We start from the raw sequence: 12,341 nt of genomic DNA on the forward strand, positions 1-12,341 counted from the left end.
TTTCTGAAGAATTTGAAGTGGCTCAGACAGGAGGTACATTTTAGGTACACATCCTAAAATTAAAGCTGTTCGGATTAGACCCAAAGGTCTACTAATGCTTCCAGAGGAGAGAAATAAAACTTAGTTTACTGGTCTCTCCTAGCAGAGGTCTAGGTCCAGATCCTGGCCACTGCTATAACCATTTTGTGGTTGAAAGAGGCTGGAAAGATAGCTTAAATAGCCAGTGGGGGATTTCCCTGGGTTGAGGGAGTGTTTAATGTAAAGCCAACATAGTTGGTTCAATACTTCCTCGGTCCCACCACCTTGGTGGTGGGGAAATATTTAAGGTTGGAGAGGCAGTGGTCAGCGCACTTTGCACTCTGGCTATCTCTGACTGCTTAACAGCCTTAGGGTACGTCTACACTACGGGATTATTCCGAATTTACATAAACCGGTTTAGCAAAACAGATTGTATAAAATTGAGTGCGCGCAGCCACACTAAACACATTAAATCGGTGGTGTGCGTCCACGGTCCGAGGCTAGCGTCGATTTCTGGAGTGTTGCACTGTGGGTAGCTATTCCGTAGCTATCCCATAGTTCCCGCAGCCTCCCCCGCCCCTTGGAATTTCCAGGTTGAGATCCCAGTGCCTGATGGGGCAAAAATCATTGTCGCGGGTGGTTCTGGGTAAATGTCGTCAGTCACTCCTTCCTCTGGGAAAGCAACGGCAGACAAGCATTTTGCGGCTTTTTCCCCTGGATTGCCCTGGCAGATGCCATAGCATGGCAATCATGGAGCCTGTTTTGCCTTTTGTGACTGTCACCATATGTGTACTAGATGCCGCTGACAGAGGGGATTCAGCAGCGCTACACAGCAGCATGCTTTTGCTTTTGCATGACAGCAGAGATGGTTACCAGCCATACTGTACCATCTACCATACCATAAATTGGTAATAAGATGATCATGGTTACCAGTCCTTTTGCACTGCACCATTTACTGCTGTCATAAGTGCCCCTGGCTGAGATCAGCCAGGGGCGCAAAAGCCAAAATTGGGAATGACTCCCTGAGTCAATCCCTCCTTTTTGGTATCTAAAAATAGAATCAGTCCTGCCTAGAATATGGGCAAGTGTACTAGAGAACCACTGTATCATAGAACCAGAGAGCACAGCTGCTCTGTGTCAGATCCTGCAGAAATTATGAGCAATATGCTATTCACAGGGGGTGCTCCTGCAACAACCCCACCTGTTGATTCCGTTCTTTCCCCAGCCTTCCTGGGCTACCATAGCATTGTCCCCCCACTTGTGTGATGAAGTAATAAAGAATGCAGGAATAAGACACAGTGACTTGTTAGTGAGAAATGAGTGGAAGGCAGCCTCCAGCTGCTATGATAGTCCAGACAGGACATTAAGCAGTGTGGAGGAGAGGAGCCCAGCATCCCGCTGCTAGTCCAGGGGCAATTGAATCTTTTCTTTACACATGAAGGGTGGGGGCTGATGGAGTTCAGCCCCCTGTTGCTATGATGAAGACGGTTACCAGCCATACTGCACCATCTACCAGGAAAAATTAGGAGCAGGCACCCTTGATCGATCTAACTGATGCTAGTTGGCATGGTTACCAGTCCTTTTGCACTGCCCCATGTGCCAATAGGCTGATGATGACGATGGATATCAGCCATATTGTACCATCAGCCACCCATGGTGGGGGGGAGCAAGGATGTTGGTGTTGAGTGCTGCAGCATCGTGTCTATCTGCAGCATTCAGTAAAGATAGGGTGACATGTAAAAGAGTCAAGAGAGGATTGTTTTCCCTTTCACTTCTGGGGGTGGGGGGGTGGTGCGTAAATTGCCGAGCTATGCCCTGACCCACCGCGGACACTGTGTTTGACCCTAGAAGCATTTGGAGCTCAGCCAAGAATGCAAATGCTTTTCGGATACTGCAGGAACTGTGGGATAGCTTGAGTCCTCCAGTCCATGAGCGTCCATTTGATTCTTTGGCTTTCCGTTACGCTTTTCATGCAGCAGTGCGTTGAGTCCCTGCTATGGCGTCTGTCTGGAGATTTTTTAAAAATGATTTTGAATTTCATCTTCTGTAACGGCGCGCTGATAGAACAGATTTGCCTGCCCTTACAGCAATCACATCCGCATGGTCCATGCTGGAGATCTTTCTTTATTTTGATTTTTAACTGCATCGCCACACGTGCTGATCGGAGCTCCACGCTGGGCAAACAGGAAATATTCAAAAGTTCACGGGGCTTTTCCTGTCTAGCTGGCCACTGCATCCGAATTCAGATTGCTGTCCAGAGCGGTCAGTGGTGCACTGTGGGATACCACTCGGAGGCCAATACCGTCGATCTGCGGCCACACTAACCCTAATCCAATATGGTAATTCCGATACTAGCACTACTCCTCTCGTTAGGGAGGAGTACAGAAATCGATTTAAAGAGCCCTTTATATCGATATAAAGGGCCTCTCAGTGTGGACGGGTGTGGCGTTAAATCGGTTTTACGCTCCTAAAACCGGTGTAAACGCTTAGTGTAGACCAGGCCTCAGAGGGGCATTACCAGCTGGTATAACTTAGAGCAGACCGACTGCACTTTAAGTTGCATCGGGGCCAGATCACTATTGGGCGGACTTAAGTTATTTTGGGTGCCTTATTTGAAAAGTACTACCGTAGCTGCATTTTGCGTTTCTAATGGTTGGGATTTTGCTTAATATTTTTGAAAGGTTAAGTGCACACAACCCACTGCTACATGGCTGCAATGTTCATTTTAACTCTGTTTGTTGGGATTTTTTTTGCATGGGTATCTAAAAATGTTATAGTGATGTGTTAAGAGCAAGTAAAGTGCACTGAATCATTCATTGAGAGAAATAGGTGCAGAATCAGATTCTTATTAAATACTGTTCTGCAGGAAAATTAGATATAGATAATGGTAAGAGTTTCTCCATGTTAGGCACAGCCCATGGATCTCAGTCTCTTTGCCCAGCCAGTCCCAGTGTCTTCACCTAGCTCTCAGTCCCAGTAGCCCTTTCTCCCTCCACCCAGCCAGCCTCCAGTCATTCCCCCTTCTCCCAGACTCCTTGTCCCAATTTCTTCTCTTCACTCCTCTTCAGTTATGGGTTTGTCCTCCTTGTGTTTGGTTTAGCTGGTTTCCTCCCCCACACTGCCTGGTCCAGCAGCGGGAGCACTGAAAGCACAGAACAGACAGACTCCCAACCCTCCGTTTCTGTGACTGGTCCTGGACCCTGCATAGCCCCGGCAACACTGTTGCAATTACGGGAAAACTCCTTTTCAGATCTCTACAGCCCTGGTCTTGAGGATGCTCAGTGCAGATGGACTCTTCAGGGAATTATGCTCCACAGCTCTAGCAAGTCTCTGAGGATGTGCAAACTGCAATTTTTCAAATGCTTATAACTTTTCCAAATTTGGACAGATTTCCCAGGAGATGGCAAGAGGCACATCCCTGACACAAAGACCATGCCCCTGACATATGTCAAGTTGCTGCTCCAAAGCACAGCAGCACTAGAACTTCTCAAAGAAGAGGTGGAGGTAATTTTTTTAAAACATAGCGAGACAATGTATTTTTTCCCTAGCCTTGTTCTCAGAAATGGCTAACCCTTTTTGGATGAAAATTTCCAAAATTATTCAGCACAAGGCAGATACCTGGCATGGAATATTTCATCCCAAATGGTTAACGCTTTGCAAAGTTATAAGCAACTGAAAACAGGGTTTATAAAGCAACATGTCAGTCTTAACTATAGGCAGGGCTACCATGCACACCTAGAATAGAGCCCAAAGTGAATGATAACCAGACTGTAAGAAACAGACCTAATATAAAGTTCTGAATTTGCCCAAATTTTAACAGTATATAACCTTGTCCACTGGAGATAGTCTAGCTTATGTCTTACATTAAAACAGATTCTGAAATTTTCTGAGACTTGTTAAACTTTAGCCAGAGCTTGATTACATGGTTCATAAGCTCTTGTCCCTGAATCCATATTTACCAGTCAGGGACCATTATCTGACACAGATTACAAAGAATGCCATCCCATAGGCATGATGGCCCTTTATGCACTTTATGGGCATGTCTAAACTTACCTCCGGAGTGATCGATCCAGCGGGGGTCGATTTATCGTGTCTAGTGAAGACGCAATAAATGGATCGCCGAGCGCTCTCCCGTCGACTCTGGTACTCCACTGGAGCGAGAAACATAGGCGGAGTTGAAGGGGGAGTGGCAGCAGTTGACCTACCGCAGTGAAGACACTGCGGTGAGTAGATCTAAGTACGTCGACTTCAGCTACGTTATTCACGTAGCTGAAGTTGCGTAACTTAGATTGATTCCCCTCCCCCACCGCCAGTGTAGACCAGGTCTATGTGCTTAACTTTAAACACATGCTTAAGTTCCATTGAAGGTAGTAGAACTCAAGCTTAAGTGCTTTAGTAAATAGTGGTGGAATTAAGCCCATATTTAGGTTCCAATTCAGCAAAGCACTTAAGTTATGCACACTATTGCCCCTTCTTCCAACACCAGTGTCACCCCTCTGATGAACAGTAGCAGATGTCCAGGGCTTTTCAGGTCTGTTTTCCCTTGCATAAGAAATCAGTGATGTGGAGTCTGAGTATATTCTAAGAGTAACAAACAGAATGCAGGCAATCTCTTTTTTCATAAATTTCAGGCCAAAACCAATACCCATCTCTCAGTGAGCAACACTGCCGTAAGGTTCAACTCTAATCAGAGACTAAGGCTCTCTGAGTGCTTCTACAGATCTGTCTCCAAGTATCACTGCACAGATAACCTGGCATAATCTAAACTAACAACACAGAAGATCTTCCAAGATTTTATCAGCATTCTGGATGCTGATATGACAGGGACATTTGACTACCTGTATTTCTTTTCTTTAGTATCAGTCATTGCAACTACCTGCACTCATGTACAAATGGATATTGAATCTGTAATCTAAATTGATCTAAAAGGAGAAAATTTTCAAATATAAACCTGTCATATGTAGTTGGGAATCACAGCAACTGTATCAGAAGAGTATTTGCTCTAGTTAAAAAAAAGTGGTTTATTTTAAAATTTTTGATCATTTTGATTTACATTTGTGTACACCTATAGCAGAAGATCTGGCTAGGAGAAAGAAGAATGAGGAGCGAGGACATCAGCTTTATAAAATGAGCAACAAAATCCTGAAACATTCCAAAAGCAAAAAAGAGAAAGAGGAGTAAGTCTGAACTCTAGCACTTGTGGGGCTAAATCAATAATAAAGGTAACGTGCTATAAAGACAAACAAGAACATGCACTGAGGAGTTTACAGTCTAGGTCTCCATCCCATGAAGAGTTTTTATCTTACTGTACAGTTCCTAGTACAGACCCTCACTGACATCAATAGAACCTTGCGAGAGGAAAAATATTCCTGGGCATCATTTTTGGCAGGATTGGGACCGACGGTGACTTTGTCAAGTTCAGCGTTACTGAATATTTCTATTCTATCTTAGTTTCCAAGATTGGTTTGCGTTTAATTGGAATTTTGCAGTCTACATTGATAAAGCATAGTGCAAAGACATACAAATCAGCAACAACAAAAAAATCAGTTTAATTAATTAAAATGTCCAAAAGTTGTGGAAAAATTCTAGTGAATTGAAAAAAAAAGTCTATCCAGCTGAACAAATCCATCCCAAAAAAGTTTTTTTTCTGGGTGGTGGCGGCAGTTAGGACATTCACGTGGGATGGGGGAGACCCAGGTTAAATTTCCCTCTACGTCTGATATGGAGAAGTGAGTTGAACTTTGGTCTCTCGTATTGCTGGAAAGTACTCTAGCCACTGAGTTTCCTACATCACAAGTGAGTTATAAGGAAAGCGTTATGCTCAACATAATAGTTTCAGGTTGGCTAGCACTACATTTTTCGGCAAACAAACTATTAATCTGAAAAATTTGACCCAGCTCTACTAATCACATGAATTTGAAGTTACTGTTTAAGGAAGGGCGGCTGCAAAGAAAGAAATTAAAACTTTTCTCTGCCGCCAGAGAAGTATGTTTTAGTTAGCTTTCAGGAGGTGCATAATAGAAATTAGTTCTTGCATTAGTATACTTTAGTTGCTAAATCTCTTCTTAGAGATATAGGTACTGTACTTGAGGGGAGAAATTAATATCAGATGATTAAACCTGAATTTCATATTCTTGAATCAGAGCTTACCAATTCCTTACCAAAGCAGCAGATATGGGACATTTGAAAGCTATGGAGAAATTGGCTGCTGCTTTGCTGTTTGGTTATCATGGTCCTCAAAATATAACTGCAGCTGTGACATTATATGAGACTTTGGCTGAAAAAGGATCTCATAAAGGCCAAACTGTAAGTAGACTTTTGTTTTGTTTTGGGGGGGTGTTAAGTGTATAAAGCTTTAAATAGGACATTACTCAATTGGAAAGCTTTTAATATTTGAAAAGCAGTAATGTGGGTGTATTTTGTTTACATATATTTTGGTATAATGTGGGACCACACAACAGGTAAGCATTAATTCAAATTGTTTTTAATCATTCTCCAGTTAAATCCATTTTTAAATAGTAGCACCAGATAGTTACAACTGAATTTTAAAAATCTACTTTACTTTTCACTATATAAGTTGATTGATTGTTTTTAGAACTTTGTTCATGTTGCACAGTTGAAATAGACTAATCACATGCATCCGAGGAAGTGGGTATTCACCCACGAAAGCTCATGCTCCAAAACGTCTGTTAGCCTATAAGGTGCCACAAGACTTTGCTGCTTTTACAGATCCAGACTAACACGGCTACTCCTCTGATACTAGACTAATCAGTGTAACTTACTGGTATGTTTGTAGTCAGTTTAACTTTCTCAAGCACTAGGAATAAAGTGCAATTTTGGGGATATAAACACTCCAGGAAATGTTTTACTAGAAACAACATACTGCTTTCCATTACTATTTCTGCAACTTTAAAATCTAATTTTTGAATCTAGCACCACCTGACAGTAACTTGATTATTTTTAACTTTGGATATTTGTACACAGATGCTGAAAACTATGTTTAGTTGTTGCAATTGTAGCTAGTGATATTGTCCAGAATTTTAACTTTCTGCTGGACATCAGTAGTTTTAATTAAAAATACAAAATATTCTAACATTGCATGATGGGGAACTTTGAGTTGCTTAATCTTCACTGTTACACACCAGATGTCACTTGAAGGAATTTTGGAGGGGAGTAAAACCCCTTTACGACCACGTGTCTTGTAGCTGCAAGGACTAACGGGACTCCTTTCAAACCTAATGGACCTTGCTCAGGTTCTCTACAGAATCATGCAAGATTCACATCACCTTAGGACTTACTCTACCACCTCCGTAGCACACCCAATCCATGTTCACACAATGGCAGTAAATAACCAGGACCACTCGAATGGACCCAATTCTGCAAGAGAAACCCCATAATTTTACTCATAATATAACAATGAATAAGTCATCCAACCTTGCTGGATGATTCACATGGCCTTGAATTGACTGTTTTGTTAAAGCAGATATGTAAGACAGCATAAGCAAAGGCAGCGTGGCACACTTTGTATCAAATTTCAGGTGTAAAAGGTGCCCAGATACCAAAGATAGATTTGTGTGGGTGTGTCCACCTACGGAGAGAGATCTGGAATAAAATAAATTCATAAATAAAAATTCTCAGACTACTCCATCACTCACTCTGATGTTTACATATGTTTACTGTGATCTTGTTATGCTTGGGTATCATTGTTGCCAGATTTCTGTCTTGTCCACTTTAAAGCCTTGTCAAGAATAACTTGTGTTTGCTTCAGATCTCATGGCAACAATGGGACTAACCAAGGTGGCTTCTTACTCAAACTAAACAGAGGACACGCTCATATTTCGAGTAGATCTAGAAACAGTGTGTTAGCATAGGTTCTGGAACTAAGGGTGCTGCCACACACCTGGCTTGAAGTGGTTTCCGTTATATTCAGGGTTTACAGTTTGGCTAAATGGCTCTCAGCACTCCCGCTATAAAAATTGGTCTAGCACCTCTGTGAGTTAGTGTGACTGGGTGCCGGGGATGGACCAAACTGAGAATGCCACACTCAGGGCAGACTGCAAGAAATAGGACAGACAATCCTCAAAACTGGTGGTTTATTCTATAAGTAGATTCACCAAGCCAGTAACAAAAAAGCTTCTGCAGTACCACAATGATTAACAAGAAGCCAAACACAGTCCCCTTTAGGCTCTCATCTAGACAAGTTGGAGTGTGACGCGGTTCTGGCAGGACCCAACTGAGAGTGCCAGTTCAGGACCAATTGCTTAAACAGGACAGTTACAGCCCAAGGCGGGGGGTTTTCCACCTCTAAAGCAAACCAAACTAGCCAGACAAAGAGGACTTTGGTTTCACCCCACTGGCTAACCACAAGTCACACAAGCAATTTCCTTAGACACTCCAGTCTTCCAGTATCACCTCCAGTCCCACTCATCCTGAGGATGAATGATTATGAAAACCAACACCCCAATAAAAGAAAAAGGTTCTTTCGATCCCAAAGAATCAAGCCCCAGACCCAGGTCAATATACAAGTCAGATCTTACCCACAAATCACTCTGTTGCCAATCCTTTAGAATCTAAAATCTAAAGGTTTATTCATAAAAGGAAAAAGATAGAGATGCGAGCTAGAATTGGTTAAATGGAATCAATTACATACAGTAATGGCAAAGTTCTTAGTTCAGGCTTGTAGCGTGATGAAGTAAACTGCAGGTTTAAATCAAGTCTCTGGAGTACATCCCCAGCTGGGATGGGTCATCGGTCCTTTGTTCAGAGCTTCAGTTTGTGGCAAAGTTCCTCCAGAGTTATGAAGCAGCAGGATTGAAGACAAGATGGAGATGAGGCATCAGCCTTTTATAGACCTTTCCAGGTGTAAGAACACTTCTTTGTTCTTACTGTGGAAAATTACAGCAAAATGGAATATGGAGTCACATGGGCAAGTCCCTGCATACTTTGCTGAGTTACAAGGCGTATTTGCCTTCTCTCCATGGGTCAATTGTGTAGCTGATGGTCCTTAATGGACCATCAAGCAGGCTAGGCAGAGCTGACACCAACTTGTCTGGGATGTTTCCCAGAAGCATAGCATAGTTTGAAGTACAGACAGTATAGAGCCAATATTCATAACTTCAACTACAAAATGATACATACATATAGACAGCATAATCATAACCAGCAACTCATAACCTGGTCTTAGACACCTCATATGACCCCCTTTTCCATAAGATTTGGTGCCACTACAGGACCTTGGTTGCAACCATGTTCTATATGGTCCCAGATTATATCAATAACATCACATATAGTAAGAGATTATTGAAAACCCTAGTCACCATATGTGAGATTCTACCAATCCCAAAAGATCAGACACTTACCCTCAGATCAATATATGTCTCAGATCTTACCGAAATATCACATCAGCGAATTCTTAGTAAACTAACTAAAGATTTATTAAGAAAAGGAGAGAGTTATTGAATAGCTAAAAGATTATATACATTACAAATGCTTACAAGGTCCTTATATCAGGTTTGTAGCAGTGATAGATGAGTCTGCTGGCTTCAAAAAGTCTCTTTGGAATCATCCGAAAAAGGTTAGAATCCAAATGTAGCTTAGATGTAAAGTCTGTTGGAGTCTTTCCCTGCATTTTCCAGGGTATTCCAAATAACTATTGGAAGATCTCTTTCCCACAACTTAAACTTTTCCCTGGTCAAAGTTCAGCAGACTAGCGATGCCAGATCAGGCTGGAGGTTTCTCTTTTATAGCTGAAGTGGGCTGTTAAGTATTTTGAGCACAGCGTGTGACTCTGAAGGTTCTTCTTTGTTGAGGACACACTGACCCATCACTTTAAAGTTAACATTCAATTTCTTATGTATACACAGGTAATTTAGTAATACTCATTTGCATAAAGCAATTAGCCGGTCTTTCATTATAATAGGGACAGATAAGCTGAAGATAATATAAGTAATATTATTAATTTCCTGCAGTCTCTCACATCTTTGATCTTAAGGTTAACTGAACACAGTCATCTGGATAATGTAAGGCAATTAAGTCATGAAAAGGATTTAGCATCTAAAACAGGGGTGGGCAATAATTTTTGCAGGGGGGGGCCACTCCACGAATTTTGGAAAGTCATCACAGGCTGCACATTTCTGCTATATTAACGGAGGGGATGCGGGGTCTGGAAGGGAGTTTGGGTGCAGGAAGGAGCTCCGGGCTGGTGTAGAGTGTTGGGGTGCAGGAGAGGGTGAGGGGTGTGGGCTCTGGGAGGGAGTTTGGTGCAGGAGGGGTTCTGACCTGGGGCAGGGGGTTATAATAAAATAATAATAATAGGAGATATACCAATCTCCTAGAACTGGAAGGGACCTTGAAAGGTCATCAAGTCCAGCCCCCTGCCTTCACTAGCAGGACCAATTTTTGCCCCAGATCTCTAAGTGGCCCCCTCAAGGATTGAACTCACAACCCTGGGTTTAGCAGGCCAATGCTCAAACCACTGAGCTATCCCTCCTTCCCCTGAGCTATCCCTCCTGGAGTGTGGGAGGGGGTGCGAGGGTGCAGGCTCTTCTTCTTCGAGTGATTGCTCCTATGCATTCCATGTAGGTGTGCGCGCCGCGCATGCACGGCTCTTCAGAACATTTTTAGCCTAGCAACACCGGCGGGCCGGCTGGGCGCCCCCTGGAGTGGCGCCGCTATAGCGCTAGTTATATACCCCAGCCGGCCCGTCCGCTCCTCAGTTCCTTCTTCCCGCCCGTGACGGCCAGTTGGAACTGTGGAGTGCTTGTTGTCCTCCACTTACCTAGCTCACCTTGGTTCTACTTGTGTCTTTAATGTATATAGTTAGTTGTTAAAATTAGTTAGTTGAGTAGTCATTAGATAGATTAGGGGGAATTAGGGGGGCTTAGCCCCTCTTTTCCCGTCCGGTGCGGGCGTATGCCCAAGACGCCGGGATTCAAGCCCTGTGCGGCTTGCCAGCGGCACATGCCCGTTGGGGACCCTCACGACGCCTGTCTTCGTTGTCTCGGCGAGGGCCATCGACCTGATAAGTGCCTCATTTGCAGGTCGTTTAAGCCGCGAACGAAAAAGGAGCGGGACATTAGATTACGGCAGCTCCTCATGGAGTCGGCGCTTACCCCTGCGGTGCCGACTCCTCCGGCTCCGCCGTCATCCTCGGAGCGGAGCGCTCCAGCGGTCCCCGGCCGGTCCGGTACCGAGACTGTTAAGAAGCAGCTGGCACCGAAGCCCCGGCACCGCTCCCATTCACCTTCTGGGAAACGGAAGCTGAAGCCCAAGACGGTGGAGACTACTTCATCGAGAACACTGGTGCAGCAGCCAGTAGCGGCGCCTTCGGCACCAACCTCCAGTGCGCACGGCACGTGCGCGGTACCGTCGACTCCGGCACCGGCTGGGCCGTCGAGTCCGGTACCCCCGCGCTCCCCGGTGCAAACCGTGGTCGAGCTGCCTCTCCTGTCCACGCCCGAGGCACCGAGCCTCCGGCCCCCGGCACCGCCGGTGCGGGCTGTGCTGTCAGTGGGCAAACTGGCCATGGTACGACCTGCCACCCCTGACAAACGGGATAGTAGACAATCCAGGTCCCGATCCCGGTCCCGATCCCGGAGACGGTCACCTTCCCGCCGTTCAAGTTCACGGCACCGGTCTCCATCCCGGTACCGCTCTCCTTCCCGGCGCCGGTCGCAGTCCCGGTACCGCTCGTCATCGCGGTACCGGTCGTACTCCCGGAGGCGTTCCAGGTCCCGGTCCTGCTCTCCGGACCGTCGGCACCGAGGAAGGTCCGGATCCCGGCACCGCTCCCGACGCCATTCTCGAAGCCGCTCCCGTCGATGACGGTCGAGATCGCGGTCGACCTCCCGGTACTCTCGCGGTCGAAGGTCCCGCTCGCGCTCCCGGCACCGAGACGATCGGCACCGGTACACGGCACCGTCCACAGACAGACTGGTGGCATCGACGGCGCAGTCCCTGAGCGCCTCTGCCCCCCCATAGCCTTCCCGCCAACCATCGGTCGCTTCACACGACGGCAGCGCTGCAGATTACCGCGCGGACCCACAAGGACAAGACCTGGGTCCTCAGCAATGGGGTTTCTGGACCCCCTGGGCTGGGCACGAGGCACAGGGCGCCCCCTTCCTCCCGCGACAGGGGCCTTCCGACCATAGGGTGCCGGAAGCCACCGTCAGCAGGCCCCCACCATCGCCTCCGGTTGAGGTTCCACCGCCGCCGGTGCAGACGGAACATCCCATGGAGATGGCGGACTCGCACCCCATGGACGAGCCTCAGCCACTTCCTATTGGTCAGGCCCAGTCCTTGTCTTCCTCGCCCGACGAGGCGGT

General features: G+C 45.7%; 1 protein-coding gene across 6 annotated transcripts in view; it reads left to right on the forward strand.

Annotated features, from left to right (window-relative positions):
• Positions 1-12,341, forward strand: part of SEL1L2 (SEL1L2 adaptor subunit of ERAD E3 ligase) — an 82,283-nt gene that overhangs the window by 22,263 nt on the left and 47,679 nt on the right. For 5 of the 6 annotated variants that reach the window (XM_045008762.1, XM_045008763.1, XM_045008764.1 and 2 more), the window contains exons 4-5: positions 5,090-5,195; positions 6,162-6,324. In XM_045008762.1, coding sequence (XP_044864697.1) covers positions 5,090-5,195; positions 6,162-6,324 — 269 coding nt within the window. The remainder of the gene's footprint in view (positions 1-5,089; positions 5,196-6,161; positions 6,325-12,341) is intronic. The other variant, XM_045008765.1, reaches the window with a different exon arrangement.

This window comes from Mauremys mutica, chromosome 3 (genome assembly GCF_020497125.1).
Source record: "Mauremys mutica isolate MM-2020 ecotype Southern chromosome 3, ASM2049712v1, whole genome shotgun sequence".
Taxonomy (NCBI): domain Eukaryota; kingdom Metazoa; phylum Chordata; order Testudines; family Geoemydidae; genus Mauremys; species Mauremys mutica.